Source organism: Penaeus monodon, chromosome 42, assembly GCF_015228065.2.
Source record: "Penaeus monodon isolate SGIC_2016 chromosome 42, NSTDA_Pmon_1, whole genome shotgun sequence".
Classification (NCBI taxonomy): domain Eukaryota; kingdom Metazoa; phylum Arthropoda; class Malacostraca; order Decapoda; family Penaeidae; genus Penaeus; species Penaeus monodon.
The window spans coordinates 29,073,950-29,088,585 of record NC_051427.1 but is presented as its reverse complement, the minus strand read 5'-3'; the positions used below and the strand labels follow the sequence as shown (position 1 = coordinate 29,088,585).

The 14,636-nt window shown below is 46.7% G+C and overlaps 1 protein-coding gene across 4 annotated transcripts in view; it reads left to right on the top strand.

Moving 5' to 3' along the window:
* The window catches only part of LOC119599029 (tyrosine-protein phosphatase 99A-like), a 193,867-nt gene that overhangs the window by 148,281 nt on the left and 30,950 nt on the right, over nt 1–14,636 (top strand). For all 4 annotated transcript variants that reach the window (XM_037948774.1, XM_037948773.1, XM_037948776.1 and 1 more), the window contains one exon: nt 9,039–9,319. In XM_037948774.1, the coding sequence (XP_037804702.1) occupies nt 9,039–9,319 (281 nt within the window). The remainder of the gene's footprint in view (nt 1–9,038; nt 9,320–14,636) is intronic.

The following is a 14,636-nucleotide window of genomic DNA, read 5'->3' as shown; positions in this document are numbered from 1 at the left end:
TCTCCTCCCTCCCCCCTCCCTCCCTCCCTCCCTCCTGTGTGTGTGTGTCTGTCTGTCAGTGTCTTCCGAAGAACAAATGGCAGCTATTCATTGACAGGAGAAATGAGGAGCTGGATCACTTAAGCCTTGTGAGGGAGAGAGGAAAAGACTGACAGACTGACAGCGAGGGAAGGTTGTGTAAAGGGGGTTTCTCTTCCTGTCCCCTCTCTTCGTTCATTCTTGCTTTGATTCTTGCTATTCATCCTTCCTTCGTTTTTTTTTCTTCTTGTTTTCCTTCCCGTTTCCTTTTCTTTCCTTTCTTGCGCTTTCGTCTTTCACAACCTTTTGCCTTTTCCTGTCGTTCTTCCTTTCCATTCTTTTGCTCTTCTGTTTCTCTTCCTTCTGTTCTCCTATCCTTTGCTTTTTTATTTCATATTTTCTTCTCTTTTCTCATTCTTCCTTCCATATATTATCTCGTCTTTCCGTTCTTCCTTTATTTCTTCCTTTCCACCCTTCTTTCCTTCTCTCCCTTCCGTCTCTTCCTTCCTTCCGTCTTTCCTTCTCCCTGTCCTTCGCTCCTTCAGGAGGCAGATGAAGTCAGACGAAGAAGGGCGGCGGAGCGTCTCATGTCACTCCGGAGTCAAAACTTATTAGCAACGAACTTGTCACTCGCTCTCGTCAATTCCCCTTCTCCCTGTTACGTTATTCTCCCCCTCTCCCTCTTTCCCTTTTCTTTTTTCCATTATTCTTCTCTCCCCCTTTCCTTTTCCTTCTCCTTACCCGTTTCCCGTTCCATTTTCTTCCTCTCGCTGGCTATTCTTTCTGTTTATCTCTTGTTTTTTTCCCCCTTTCACATTTTCTTTACATAATTCTCATAGCCCCAGTGCCCCTTGTCTCTTACCTCCTCTCCCCTTCCCTACCCTCCCCCCTAATCCCTATCGCTCACCCCACCCCTGATACTCAACTCCCATCCTCCTCCTCCCTTCCCCTATCCTCCCCCTCCCCCCTTTCCCCGTTCCGTCCTCCAACCCTCACCCTCATCCCCACCCCCATCCCAGATCCGAAGGACGCGGCGCCCTTAGCAATGGCAGTCTCGGAACGATAGATTTTTTTTGCTATTCTCACGGAAGATATTGCAACGATTTGGCAATGGCGCTGTGATGCAATGTACGGGTTGTTGCAGAGTGTGAAGACGGGATGGAGGAGGTTGGGGGAAGGGGAGGAGGGAGGGGAAAGGGAGGAGGGAGAAGATGGGGGAAGAGGTGGAGGAAGGGGTGGAGAAGGGGAGGGAGGATGTTGCACACGCACGCGCTGGGAAAAGCTCGTTGCTGCTCGTCACCTTGCAAATGATACGGGGGATTCTTGTGCAAGCAAAAGTTTTATTTTGCGTGCATATCTTTTTTTAGGTCTTAAGTTTCAAGCTCATATTTGTCTCATATTACATGTATACTTATTTTGCGTGTTCTAGTGTTTCTTCTTTGTGTTTGCTTGCTTGAAGGAGGGAGGAAGGGGGGTAAACAGAGAGAGAGAGAGAGAGAGAGAGAGAGAGAGAGAGAGAGAGAGAGAGAGAGAGAGAGAGAGAGACAGAGACAGAGAGAGAGACAGAGAGATTCAGAGACAGACAGAGAAAGAGAGACAGGGAGACAGACAGAAAGAGACAGAGGGGAAAAAGAGAGAGAGAGAAAAAAAGAAAGAGAGAGAGAGAGAGAGAGAGAGAGAGAGAGAGAGAGAGAGAGAGAGAGAGAGACCTATAGAGAGAAGAGAGAGAGACATAGAATAGAAAGAGAGAAAGAGAAGAGAGAGAAGAGGGGGGGGATAGCGTGGATGGGTAGCCATGTGTTACGTATCCAGAGGGCGTCTCAGTCAAGTCTTTTGGGCGCACAGAAGGGTGGTGAGGAGAAAAAAAAGTGATGTGATGATTAAGAAATTTAGGGGGGGGGTGAAGAGGGTGGTAGGGGGAAAAGGAGGTAGAGAAGGATAGAGAAATGGGAATACAGATGGAAAAATTATGGTGTAGAATTGGAAACAGAAGGGCAGACAACGGACGGGGGGTGGGTGAAAAAACAACAACTAAGAATTCGAGAGAGAGAAAGTGAGTGAGTGAGAGAAATTGAGAGAGAGAGAGAGAGAGAGAGAGAGAGAGAGAGAGAGAGAGAGAGAGAGAGAGAGAGGAGAGAGAGAGAGAGAGAGAGGGGGGGGGGGGGAGCGGTTTGTTTCTCATTATCGTGGAAGCTGGGGGCCTGATCTCATTATCCTCGTATTCTTATAGCTTTTATCAGAGTGCACCCAATTTGGGTTATTGTGTTATTTTTAGATACTAAAGACTTGCCGACCTCTTTGTACGTGCGTGCGGTTGTGCGTGCGTGCGTGCGTGCGTATATATATATATATATATATATATATATATATATTATATATAGATAGATAGATAGATAGATAGATAGATAGATAGATAGAATAGATAGATAGATGATGAGATAGATAGAGAAGATAGATAAGATAATAGATAGTTATATAATAGATATATATATATATATATAATATCTATAATATATATGATATTATATAATATATATAATATATATATATATATATATATATATTATATATATATATATAAAGAGAGAGAGAGAGAGAGGAGAGAGAGAGAGAGAGAGAGAGAGAGAGAGAGAGAGAGAGAGAGAGAGAGAGAGAAAAGGAAGGAAAGAGAGGGAGAGAGAGACCTGAAGATGGAATCCAGGTGGATTTCGATACTGTAGTCTCATTTTCAATAAATCTAGTTTTTGTATTGTGGGTTTTTCTTCCAGAGAGACATGTCTTTACCTTGGATTTATTTGAATTAACACACTGTCTTGGGTTGCCTTTCAATGAAACCGCAAATGCAAGTTGCAAATCGAAGTAAATGGCATTCACGGTCGGGATTTTGTGAAATTTGCTTGCAAAGTCTCATTACCTATTTTAGCTGTCATTGTCATATTACCTAATGATATTCGAAAGCCTAATTATATAAGTTATATTAGTTATTGTCATTTTTATATTACCTATACCATCGTCAATATTAATGCTACACGTCTTTGAATCCACATGTGTGTACTGTGCATGGATGCTCGTGTGCATGATCAGCTGCCCACGCGCGCGCATCTGGCCGGCTTCCGGTGGCGGCGCGCTTGCAACCTCGTCCTTGTATTAGCGTGTGATTGACGCTTTGACAGGTGGCAGATGGGGGCGCTGACGCAGGTCATTGTGGAGGGGGGAGGGAGGGGTGAGGGATGGTGTGGAGAGGGAAGGAGGGGTGGAGTGGGAGGGAGGGATGAAGGAAGGTGGGGTGGAGTGGGAGGGAAGGTGGGGTGGAGAGGGAGGAAGAGAGTGGAGAGGGAGGTAGAGGTCGAGTAAGATGGAGGGGTGAGGGAGGGGGTAAGGGGATAGAGGGAGGGAGAGGTAGGAGGATAGGAGACAGGGGGGGTAAGAGGAAGGGAGAAGTGGAGGGAAGTGGGGAAGGGGGAGGAGATAGGAGTAGAGGAAGGGGAAAGTAACATAGGAGGATGAGAGAGGAAGGGGAGAGAGGGGAAGGGGGAGGGAGTAGGAGTAGCAGGCACTCGTGGCAGGTGGGTTAATGTGGCTGATGGTCGGGGCGGCGGAAGCTGGGTGCAAGCTATAGGTGTGCCCAGGAAGGGGAAGGGGGGTTAAGGGGGTGCCAAGGACTCATATTATTATCAGTATTGTTGTTGTCGCCATTTTCACCATCATCAACGTCATCACCATCATCAACATCATCATCATCATCATCATCATCATCATCATCATCATCATCATCATCATCATCAATCGTCATCATCGTATTCTCGTTATTATTATGTATAATTGTTACTATTCCCGTAATTACAATCGCCATCATCATTGATCGTATAATAATCACACATTTATAACCACCATTTTCTCTCTCTCTTTTCTCTATTCCTGTTTGTATATCTATCTATCTATCTATATATATATGTATATATGTATATATATATATATATATATATATATATATATATATATATATATATATAAAATATATATATAATAGTATATGTATATATATATATATATATATATATATATATATTTTATATATATTATAGTATATATATATCTTATATATATATTATATATATATATATATATATATATATGTATATATATATACTATTGTTTTACCGACTCGTTCCGTACCACAAAGCGCAAGCGACCGAATCCGGCGCAGGAGAGGTGAGCGATTCGCCAATCAGTTCCCGTCAGAGATTCGCCCTCGGGAAGATGAACTTTGGATGCTGCGGAAAGGTCGGCTGCCGCGGGAAGGTCACCATTGGCGGGCCGAGGCATTTCGCGCGGCGGTGGGTCGGAGGGCTGGGTTTCGCGCGGTTTTATGCGGTTTCGTGCGGTTTTATGCGGTTTTGCGTTGTCTAGTTGTGTCTTTCGCTCCGTCGCTCTTGTTGTCTCGGTCTTTCTATTGTCTTTTCTTTCGTTCTCGTGGCTTTCGTTTCTCTTATTTTTCGCTTTTCATCTTTCTCCTTTCTCAATTTTTCTCTCTCTCTTCCCTTTTCTCGCTCTTCTCTTTCCTTCTCTTCCCTTCCCTTCCTTTCCTTTCTCTTTCCTTCCTTTCCTTTCTCTTTCCTTCCCTTCCCTTCCTTTCCCTTCCCTTTCCTTTCCTTCCCTTCCCTTCCCTTTGCTTTCCTTTCCTTTCCTTCCCTTCCCTTCGCTTCCCTTCCCTTTCCTTCCCTTCCCTACCCTTCCCTTCCCTTCCCTACCCTTCCCTTCCCTTCCCTTCCTTCCCTTCCCTTCTCTCTCTCTCTTTCCCTTCCCTTCCCTTCCCTTCCCTTCCCTTCCCTTCCCTTCTCTCTCTCTCTTTCCTTTCCCTTCCCTTCCCTACCCTTCCCTTCCCTCTCTTTCCTTTCCCTTCCGTCTCGTCACCCCCTTCCCATGTTTCCCTTGGCGAAGAAGACCATCCCCCTCTTCCCTCTCCACCCCTTTGCCCCTCCTCCCCTGTTTCTCTCTTCTCCCCCCTCTCCCCTCCCCTCTTCCTTCCATCCCTCTTCCCTCTCCCCGCAAGACACAAACAAAGGAATAATAAAGGTGGATAAAAGAGTAAGAAAACAAGTGAACAAAGATGGACGCCGCCGCGACGTCCTCCGAAACAAAAGATTCGAAAAATGCGCGACAGTGACCCACTTCCTGTGGCATGCAACCCCCTCCTCCTCCTCCTGCCCCTCCACTATATCTCCACCCCCCCTCCCACACACAAATATTGTGCCTTCCTCCCTCTTCCTCTCTCCTCCCCGCTCCCTCCTTCTCCCTCACTCCCTCCTCCCCCACTCCCTATACTCACGCTCCCTCCCTCTATCCCATTTCCTGTTCTCCCTCCCCTCCCCTTTGCCCCACTTCCTTTGCCCTTCCCCTACCCGTTCCCCTCCCCTAGTCCCGCTTGCCCTCCCCTCTCCCTGCCCCCCCCCTCCCTTCTTACTTCCACTCCCTCCGAACCCCCCATTAGCCCTCCCCTCGCCTACCCCTCCACTCGCCTACCCCTCCACTTCCCTCCCCTACTCTACCCCTTCCCTCTCCCTCTCCCCATTATGTGATCTTGAAAATGACTAGGCGTGAGCGAGGGCGAAATTGTTGCGGTGCGCATAAGTAAGGGTAATGTTCCCACTCGCCGTGTAAGTGTGGCCTTGGCGTGCGTGTCTGTTTGTGTATGTGCGTGTTTATGTATGTCTGTTTGTGTGAATGTGTGACGGAGAGGGGCAGAGGGAGGGTGAAGGAGAGTAAGAGACATTAACCGGGCCGGACAGAGGAATTAGTGAGAGAGAGAGAGAGAGAGAGAGAGGGGGGGGGGGGGGAATTAACAAACAGACAGATAGGTCTGTCTTCTATCTCCTCCTCCTTATTTCCCCTCACTTCCTCTTCCTCCAACTCCCCCCTCCCCCCTTCCATCATCGCTTCCTTCCACCTCGACCGCAAACAATAAAGGAAGACACAGACAGACAGACAAACAGATGGCAGAACCGTATATAAACAAAGGAGACCAGTTAGGCTCGGAGGTTAAGTGGTCCTAAGACCGCGCCGGACCGCAGGTAATGATGGGCTAATTGGCCGGGCCGTCGCCACTCCCGCAGCCGCAGAGGGTACCTGCGTGTCACCCGCAGGAGGAGCCAGCGCGCGTCGCCTCCCAAACACGTGCAAGCAATACGCACAAGTAATACGCATTTGCACTCACGCCCATAAGCACGATAAACGCTGGCGCGAATTGTAGATAGGGGGGGGGAGGGAGATGGAGAGGAAGAAGAAATTGAGGTAGAGGAGGGAAGGAAGGGAGGGACGGAGGAAGGATGGAAGGGAGGGACGGAGGAGGGAAGGACGGAGGGACGGAGGAGGGACGGAGGAGGGAAGGAGGGACGGACGGAGGAGGGAAGGAGGGACGGACGGAGGAGGGAAGGAGGGAGGGACGGAGGAGGGAAGGAGGGAGGGACGGAGGAGGGAAGGAGGGAGGACGGAGAGGGAAGGAGGGAGGGACGGAGGAGGGAAGGAGGGAGGGACGGAGGAGGGAAGGAGGGAGAGACGGAGGAGGGAAGGAGGGAGGGACGGAGGAGGGAAGGAGGGAGGGACGGAGGAGGGAAGGAGGAAGGGATGGAGGAAGGATGCAAAAAGGGAAGGAGGAAGGGGGAAAGAGAGTGAGCGAGAGGGAGAGCGAGAGAGAGAGAGAGCGAGAGCGAGAGAGAGAGAGAGAGAGAGAGAGGTCATCTTTTTTTTGTCATTAAAAGGCAAAGGATTAACCGATATTTGTATCAGTAAATAATTTCGAAATTGAATATCAGATTATAGTTTTAATTAGACTACAGTGAAACTGCAGAGCTTCTTTTTTTAAAGCGAAGCTCATAAGTTTCAAATGTTTCAACTCATGGGAATTATTCCTTTTTAGCTATTTTCTATTGTTACTTCTGTTATTATCGTCATTGTTATTGTTAGTGTTATTGTTGTTTTCTTGTTGGTGCTGTTATTATTAATATTATTGTTATTATTATTATTATTATTATTATTATTATTATTATTATGATTATTATTTTATGATTGATTATTATTATTATTATGATTATGATTATGATTATTGTCAATGTCATTATCACTAGCATTGTTGTTGTGATTGTTACTATTACTATTGTTTTTGTTGTTATGATCAACATTATTGTTTTATTTTTGTTGTTGTTTATAGATATTTTGTTTTACTAGATTCTCTCTTGTTGCTTCTTTACTTGATTTTTTACTTGTTTTGGACTTGTTTGATTTACTTTTCATTGTTTCCCTTACGTTTCTTTGTTTTTTCGGTAGGCCTACTTGTCAACTCGCATTTGTACTTGTTTTTTTTTTTTTTACTTGTTTGCCTTTTACTGTGTTTTCTATCGTGATTTCTCCGTTGCATGCGTGCTTGTTTGTCTGCGGCTATGACTGCTGCGGCGTGTCTGGGCATGTTGATAAGGGACCAGCTGATTGGGGCGTGTGGTGATGTCGACACCTATTTGGGGGGGGGGGGGGTCCAATCGCTCTTTAAGGTCACAGCCTTGAGGGAGGGGGGTATAGGGGATGGGAGAGGGGTTGGGGAAGGAGGGGAGGAGGGAGAATGAGTGGATGGGGAGGGAAGATGAGGGAGGGGTGGTAAGAGAAAGAGGGGGTGGGATGAAGATAGGTGAGGGGAAGGTAAGGGAGGATGGGGAGGAGGAAGCGAGAGAGGGGAAGGGCGATAGAGATAGAATGTAGAGACAGACAGACAGACAGACAGACAGACAGACAGACAGACAGACAGAGACACACACACACACACACACACACACACACACACACACACACACACACACACACACACACACACACAGACAAGAGAACACCACCGCCATTACGAAAGCATCGTGGTATTTAAAGCAGGCCGTGCGTGATTCAACGTTTCTCATCGGTATTATGCTGATGACCATGATAGTCACCGTGGATTATATAATGACACCAAAAATGTTGCAAATGATCTCTTCAATTGCTCTGATTTGCAATGCTGGATGGGGCCGAAGGGAATTAAAAACCCACGCGACTTGCATACCGGTTTATTGAACAGGTGCGTTGAGAGCGTGGGGGTTTTCGATTCATCGTACCCACGTTTTTTCTGTTTTACGTTTTATTGTGTGTATTTTTTTCTTGTTTTGCTTTTGGTTTTCTTCTTGTTGTTATTGTTTTTCTTTCTTTCGTTTTTTTCTACTTCTGTTTCATCATCATCATTATTATTATTATTATTATTATTATTATTATTATTATTATTATTATTATTATTTTCTGTCGTTCTTCTAAATCATCATCATCATCATATTTATTTTCCTTCTTGTTTTTTTATTTTATTTTTTTATTTTTAGCATCCACATTGTTGATGCAAATTGCGATTAATACTCGTTGCAAACTTGTGTGACAAAACAGCTTTACTTCATGATAATATTTGGCCTTATTTTTTTTCCTTTTTTCTTTTTTTTTGCGTCACTTCCAAAACGAAACGGGTCTGGCTGCGTGTTTTTTGAGTATCTAGTTTGAACAAGAGGGATTTTGCGTTCACCTGTTTCTATCGCAGTTTTTGAACAGCATTTGAGACTGAACAAAAGGCGCGTTCATCATATTGTCCGCCAGATTGTAAAGAAGTTTATGAACAATGCACGAACTTCATAAAAGGGCAATACTCGCCTCACTCCGCTGATGTTGTCGAGATGAAGAAAAACAAAGGAAGTTGAAAGACAAGCAACATCCAATCCAAACTTGATTACTTGAAACTTGGTTGTCATTGTATATTCTCTATTATTATTATTATCATTATCATTATCATCATCATTGTCATTATTATTGTTGTTGGTTGTTTTGTCTTGTTGTCATCATCATTATCATTCACAAATATCTTACCTTCTTTCACCAATCCAGTCATCCACCCTTCTAGAAATAGATAAATACATAAATAAATAAATCAGTAAACAGAGATGCTGACCCTGTCCTGCCCCCCGCAGCCCCCAACACCAACTTCAAGGTGTGGACGAAGGCGTTCACGCAGCGCCACGAGGGCACGTCGTCGGTGCCGCTGACGGTGAAGACGGACGTGTCGGGTCCCGGCGCGCCCGTGATCTCCAACCTGACGTGCCAGCCCGACGGCAACCTCTACCTACAGTGGCTGAGGCCGGCGCAGCTCTTCGGCTCCGTCGACCTGTACTACATCTACTACAGGCCTGAGGACTCCTTCGAGTTTGAGGAGATCGCCGTCAACTCCGTCAACAACCGCCTCGAGCACAACGTGAGTGTGGACCCGAGTTTCAGATTGTTATTGTTTTCTGGACGGGGCGTATTTATTTTTTAGATTTCTCCTCCTTGCTTTTCTTCTTCTTCTTCTTCTTCTTCTTCTTCTTCTTGTGTGCTTTCTTTCCGCTTCACTTCTTGTTTATTTTCTTACTTTTCTGCTTCACTCTTGCTTATCTTTTTTTTCTTCTTCACTACTTATTATCTTCTTACTTTTGTGCTTCACCTTTTCTTTTTTATTGCCTTTCCTTTCTGCTTCACATGTCTATCTTCTTTCTTTCTGCTTCACCTTTTCTTGTTTATTTTCTTTCTTTCTATTTCACCTTCTGTTAGTTCCCATCTTTTAGGAGGAATTTCGACGCTAAATTTTTTTCCCCGACTTTGGAAAAAAAAGCGTTTCCATCAATCATCATTACGGTCATCAGAAATAAACATCCAGTTTATCTCTCTCTCTCCCTCTCCCTCTCCCTCTCCCTCTCTCCCTCATTATCTCTCTCTCCTCTCTCTCCCTCTCCCCTCTCTCCTCATTACTCCTCTCCTCTCTCTCTCTCTCTCTCTCTCTCTCTCTCTCTCTCTCTCTCTCCTCTCTCTCTCTCTTCTCTCTCTCTCTCTGTCTTTCCTCTCTTTCTCTCTCTCTCTGTCTTCTCTCTGTCTCTCTCTCTCTCTCTCTCTCTCTCTCTCTCTCTCTCTCTCTCTCTCTCTCTCTCTCTCTCTCTCTCTCTCTCTCTCTCTCTCTCTCTCTCTCTCTCTCTCTCTCTCTCTCTCTCTCTCTCTCTCTCTCTCTCTCTCTCTCTCTCTCTCTCGTCCTACAAGTTCTATCAGGCAGTTTTCCTTGAACATCAAACGAACAATTGGACCGCATAGCAGTGCGAGCAGGTCACCTTTGCCAGTGACCTAATGTATTTTCCCCGCCCACATTTTCTCCCTCCATACCCCCATGCGCATTCTCTCTCTCCACTACCCCCTTTCTCCACACCCTCATTCTCCCTTCCTTCCCCTCTCATGCTGTTCTCTCTTCTCTCCTCCACCTCTTCCTTCTCCTCCCCCTTCTCCTTCTTCTTTCATCCCTTTCTGCTTCCCTCTCTCCCTCCTTCTTGCTTCTACCTTTCCCTCCTTCCCTCCCTCCTTGCACCCCTCCCCATTCTCCTCTTCTTCTTCCTCCCACCTTTCCTCCCTCCTCCCCCCTCCTCCGTTATCTTCCCCCTCCCCCTTTCCCCCGCCTTCCCAATTTCCTCCCTCATTCCAAACACTTGTAAGGTGAAGTTGGCCATTTAAGCCATTTAAAAGTTAGAACAATGGCTGCCTTCACTGTGGGCATGGCGGGGAGGGGCCGGTGGCTAACCTATTATTGTGGTTGGTGGTAGAAGGTCGCTGTAGGTACTGGTAGGTAGTTGTTAGTAGCCGTGGGTGGGCGTGGGTAGTTTTTAGTAGCCGTAGGTGGGCGTAGGTAGTTGTTTGTAGCCGTAGGTGGTGATGGGTAGTTGTTACTAGCCGTAGGTTAGTGTAGTAGTTGTTTGTAGTCTTAGGTGGGCGTAGGTGGTTGTTAGTAGCCTTAGGTGGGCGTAGGTAGGTGCAGGTAGTTGTCAGTAGCCGTAGGTGGGCTTAGGTAGCTGTAGATATTGGTTGTCGTCACTCGATGTAGATGAGGTAGTTCTTGGTAGTCGTAAGGTTTAAGATAAAGATAATGATCGTTTTAGTAATTGCGGGTAGTCGTAGGTGGTCGGAATAGACATAGATGTAGGTGCGGAGTTGATGAAAAGCATGACCCGAAAGTTGGAGTGAGTTTGGATGTTGGGCGAGGGAAACGGCTTAGTGAGAGGGAATAAAAAGGAGAGAGAGAGAGAGAGAGAGAGAGAGAGAGAGAGAGAGAGAGAGAGAGAGAGAGAGAGAGAGAGAGGGAGGGAGGGAGGGAGGTAGGGAGGTGGGGGGTGAAGGATGGGAAGAGAAATCGAGGTATCTGATTTTTTTTGTGTGGATTTTGGATTTTTTTAAATCTTGGGTTTACATTTTAAGAGAAAATGTTGAACTTGTTTTTGCCGGCGTATTAAACATGTAGTCTGTTCTGGTTGGTCAATGAATTTTAAATCGAGGAAAATGTTGTATTTTTGATGCATTGTGAAATGAAGGACTTGTGCGTGCAGATGTCCCTCAGGCCCCGATATTTGGACGCACGCACACACACACACACCACACATTACACACACACACACAACACACATCACACACACACCCAGCACACACACACACACATCAACACACACACACCCACACACACGCGCACACACACACACACACACACACACACACACACACACACACACACACACACACACACACACACACACACACACACACACACACACACGCCCCCCCACACACACACCTGCAAATACACTTGCACACACAAAGCTCAGACAGAGATAGATAGATTTGACTAAGAACAGCAATGATAGTAATAATAACGATACATCAGTTGCGTAGTATTGCGTATTGCGTCATTACATATTCACTCCGTTATTGACCTTGGGATCTTCTGTATTTTGGCCAATAAAGGGAGGGTCAGGGCATGGCCATCTTGGAATGTGAATCACCATGAATCATCATATGGCCTATTGGGATGGGGAGGGTTGCGTAATAGAATATTCATCAGCAGATCGAGAACATTAGCGCATCATCATTGGCGACCGATTCTTTCTCTCTTTCTCTTTCTTTCTTTCTCTTTTTCCCTTTATCTGACGCTGTATTTGTCATTCTTTCTCTCGTTTCTCTCTCTTTTTTTCCTCTCTCTCTCTCTCTCCCTCCCTCCCTCTCTCCCTCCCTCCCTCCCTCCCTCCCTCCCTCCCTCCCTCCCTCCCTCCCTCCCTCCCTCCCTCTCTTGCCCTTCCCTCGCCTCCCTCTTGCCTCTATCTTTCCCCTCCTTTCTCTTTCTCTGTCTCTTTCGATTCTGAGGATATTTTCAGATTCATGTTGTGAATAAAAAAAAACAAAGTTAGTCTTATTCTATCTTGTGTCACTTCAGTCTTTCTTTTTTCTGCTTTCTCTCCCCTTAATTCGAACAGCGGCGATCCGAGAGCCAATAGGTGCACATGCAAATTCTGTTAATTTTATTCCATTAACTTCTATGGTTATTCCTGTCCACAACGATGAGTACAGTTTAGTCATGTATACACGGATGAACAAAACACACAAAACAGGTAGTCTACAAATAACCTTGATAAACCATTGTAAGTACTCGCTAGGAGGGTGGGAGGGGGGAAGGTGAGGGTTGTGGGGGGAGGGGGGGAAGGTGAGGGTTGTGGGGGGAGGGAGAGGAGTGGGAGAAGGGAGAGGTGGAGGGAATGGGGAAGGGGAGGGGGAGAAGGGAAGAAGGGAGGATGGGGGAGGAGTGGGTGAAGGGAGATGATGGAGGGGATGGAGAAGGGAAAGGGAAAAAGGGAGGATGGGGGAGGAGTGGGAGGAGGGAGTTGATGGAGAAGGGGAGGGGGGGAAGGAGAAGACTGGGAAGAAGTGGGGATGATTGGTGAGAGAGAACAGGAAAGGGTGGAAAGTGGGGATGGGGAAGAGAATAGGGGAAAAAAGACGAAGGGGAGTGATGGGAGAGGGAGAAGAGGTAGGGGTGGAAGGTAGAGTGAGGGGAGGGAGAGGAAGTGGGGGTTCTCGGTGGGTGGTAGTTTGGCAGGTGGATTGCTATGTTGCAAGAAGGAGGGGATGGTGTGGGCGAGGGGAGAGGGGGGGGGGCTTGTATGAGGTCAGAGCTGGGTAGTTGATGGTGGGCGGGTAAGTGGGTTACAAGTACCGTGCGGGTATTCAGTGGATGTGGGTTATTTACCTGTTGTTGTTTTTTAGGATGTTTGTGTTTTCCCCGGCTGTTTTGTGAATGTAAGGTAAAGAGAGATGGGGTAAAAGGAAAGAGAGAGAGAAAGAGAAAGTGAGACAGAACCAGACAGAGACAGAGACAAACAGACAGACAGTCAGAGAGAGAAAGAGAGAGAGAGAGAGAGAGAGAGAGAAGAGAGAGAGAGAGAGAGAGAGAGAGAGAGAGAGAGAGAGAGAGAGAGAGAGAGAGAGAGAGAGTGAGAGAGAGAGAGAGAGAGAGAGAGACAGACGGACAGACAGACAGACAGAGAATAGGAGAGAAAGAGAATCAAATTGATTCCGGTTAAAAGGAGGTACCTACATGGCATGAGGTCAGTATGCGTAATGTTACACGGAAGCCACTAAGAAAAATCCTGTTGTGGCCAGGCTGAACCGCAAGATTAATAGCAAAGATGTTGGCCATGTGGAGTTGACGCTAGGAACGTCTGGTGTAGTTGCTCCGTAGGCTGTGACGATAGGCCTAGTTTCAAGGATTGTACATACATGGAGTGAAATTGGATTTGTTCGAATTCCGTTAGATTTTGAAATAAAACGTAAGTAATGATTATTTTATATCTATTTTATATATATGATTACAGAAAATAGCAGGAGGGAGCATAGAATCGTGAATATAAGAGCGAAACTCGTCCGTGTGTGGCGTAGTTCTGCTGTGCATCATTTTGGGTCTGTTAAGGCAGGTAACCCGACCTTAACTTTTACTCTCGATTGCCGACCTTGGGCCCCCTGGCGGTAGGGTCAACAACTAGGTACCAGTCATAGCAGGCTGGGTGTGGAGAGGGGAGGAGTGGAGGGAAGGGGAGGGAGGGAGAGAGTGTGTGAGGGAAGGGGAGAGAGGGAGGAGTGGAGGGAAGGGGAGGGAGGGAGAAAGTGTGTGAGGGAAGGGGAGAGGAGGGGGGAATGGAGGGGAGGGAGGGAGGGAAGAGTGTGTGAGGGAAGGGAAGAGGGAGGAGTGGAGAAGGGGAGGGAGGGAGAGAGTGTTGTGAGGGAAGGGGAAGAGGGAGGAGTGAGGGAAGGGGAGGGAGGGGAGAGAGAGTGTGTGAGGGAAGGGGAGAGAGGGAGGAGTGGAGGGAAGGGGAGGGAGGGAGCGAGTATGTGAGGGAAGGGGAGAGAGGGAGAATGAGTGGAGGTAAAGGTAAAAAGGGAGAAGGAGAAGGTGAGAAAGGATGAGGGAAAAGATAGGAAGGGAAGAGGGAAGAGGAGTGAAGGAGAGAGAGTTCTAGAAATGGTGATGGGTAGAGGGCATGAGAGAGAGGGAGAGAAGGTCAGATGTCAGGAGGCAGAATGGAGAGAGAGAGAGAGAGAGAGAGAGAGAGAGAGAGAGAGAGAGAGAGAGAGAGAGAGAGAGAGAGAGAGAGAGAGACGTTGCAGATGGAGGTGCTTTTTAATATTAAGATTGTGGATGAATGATAGGAAGGGAAGACGGGCATGGGCAGTTGAAG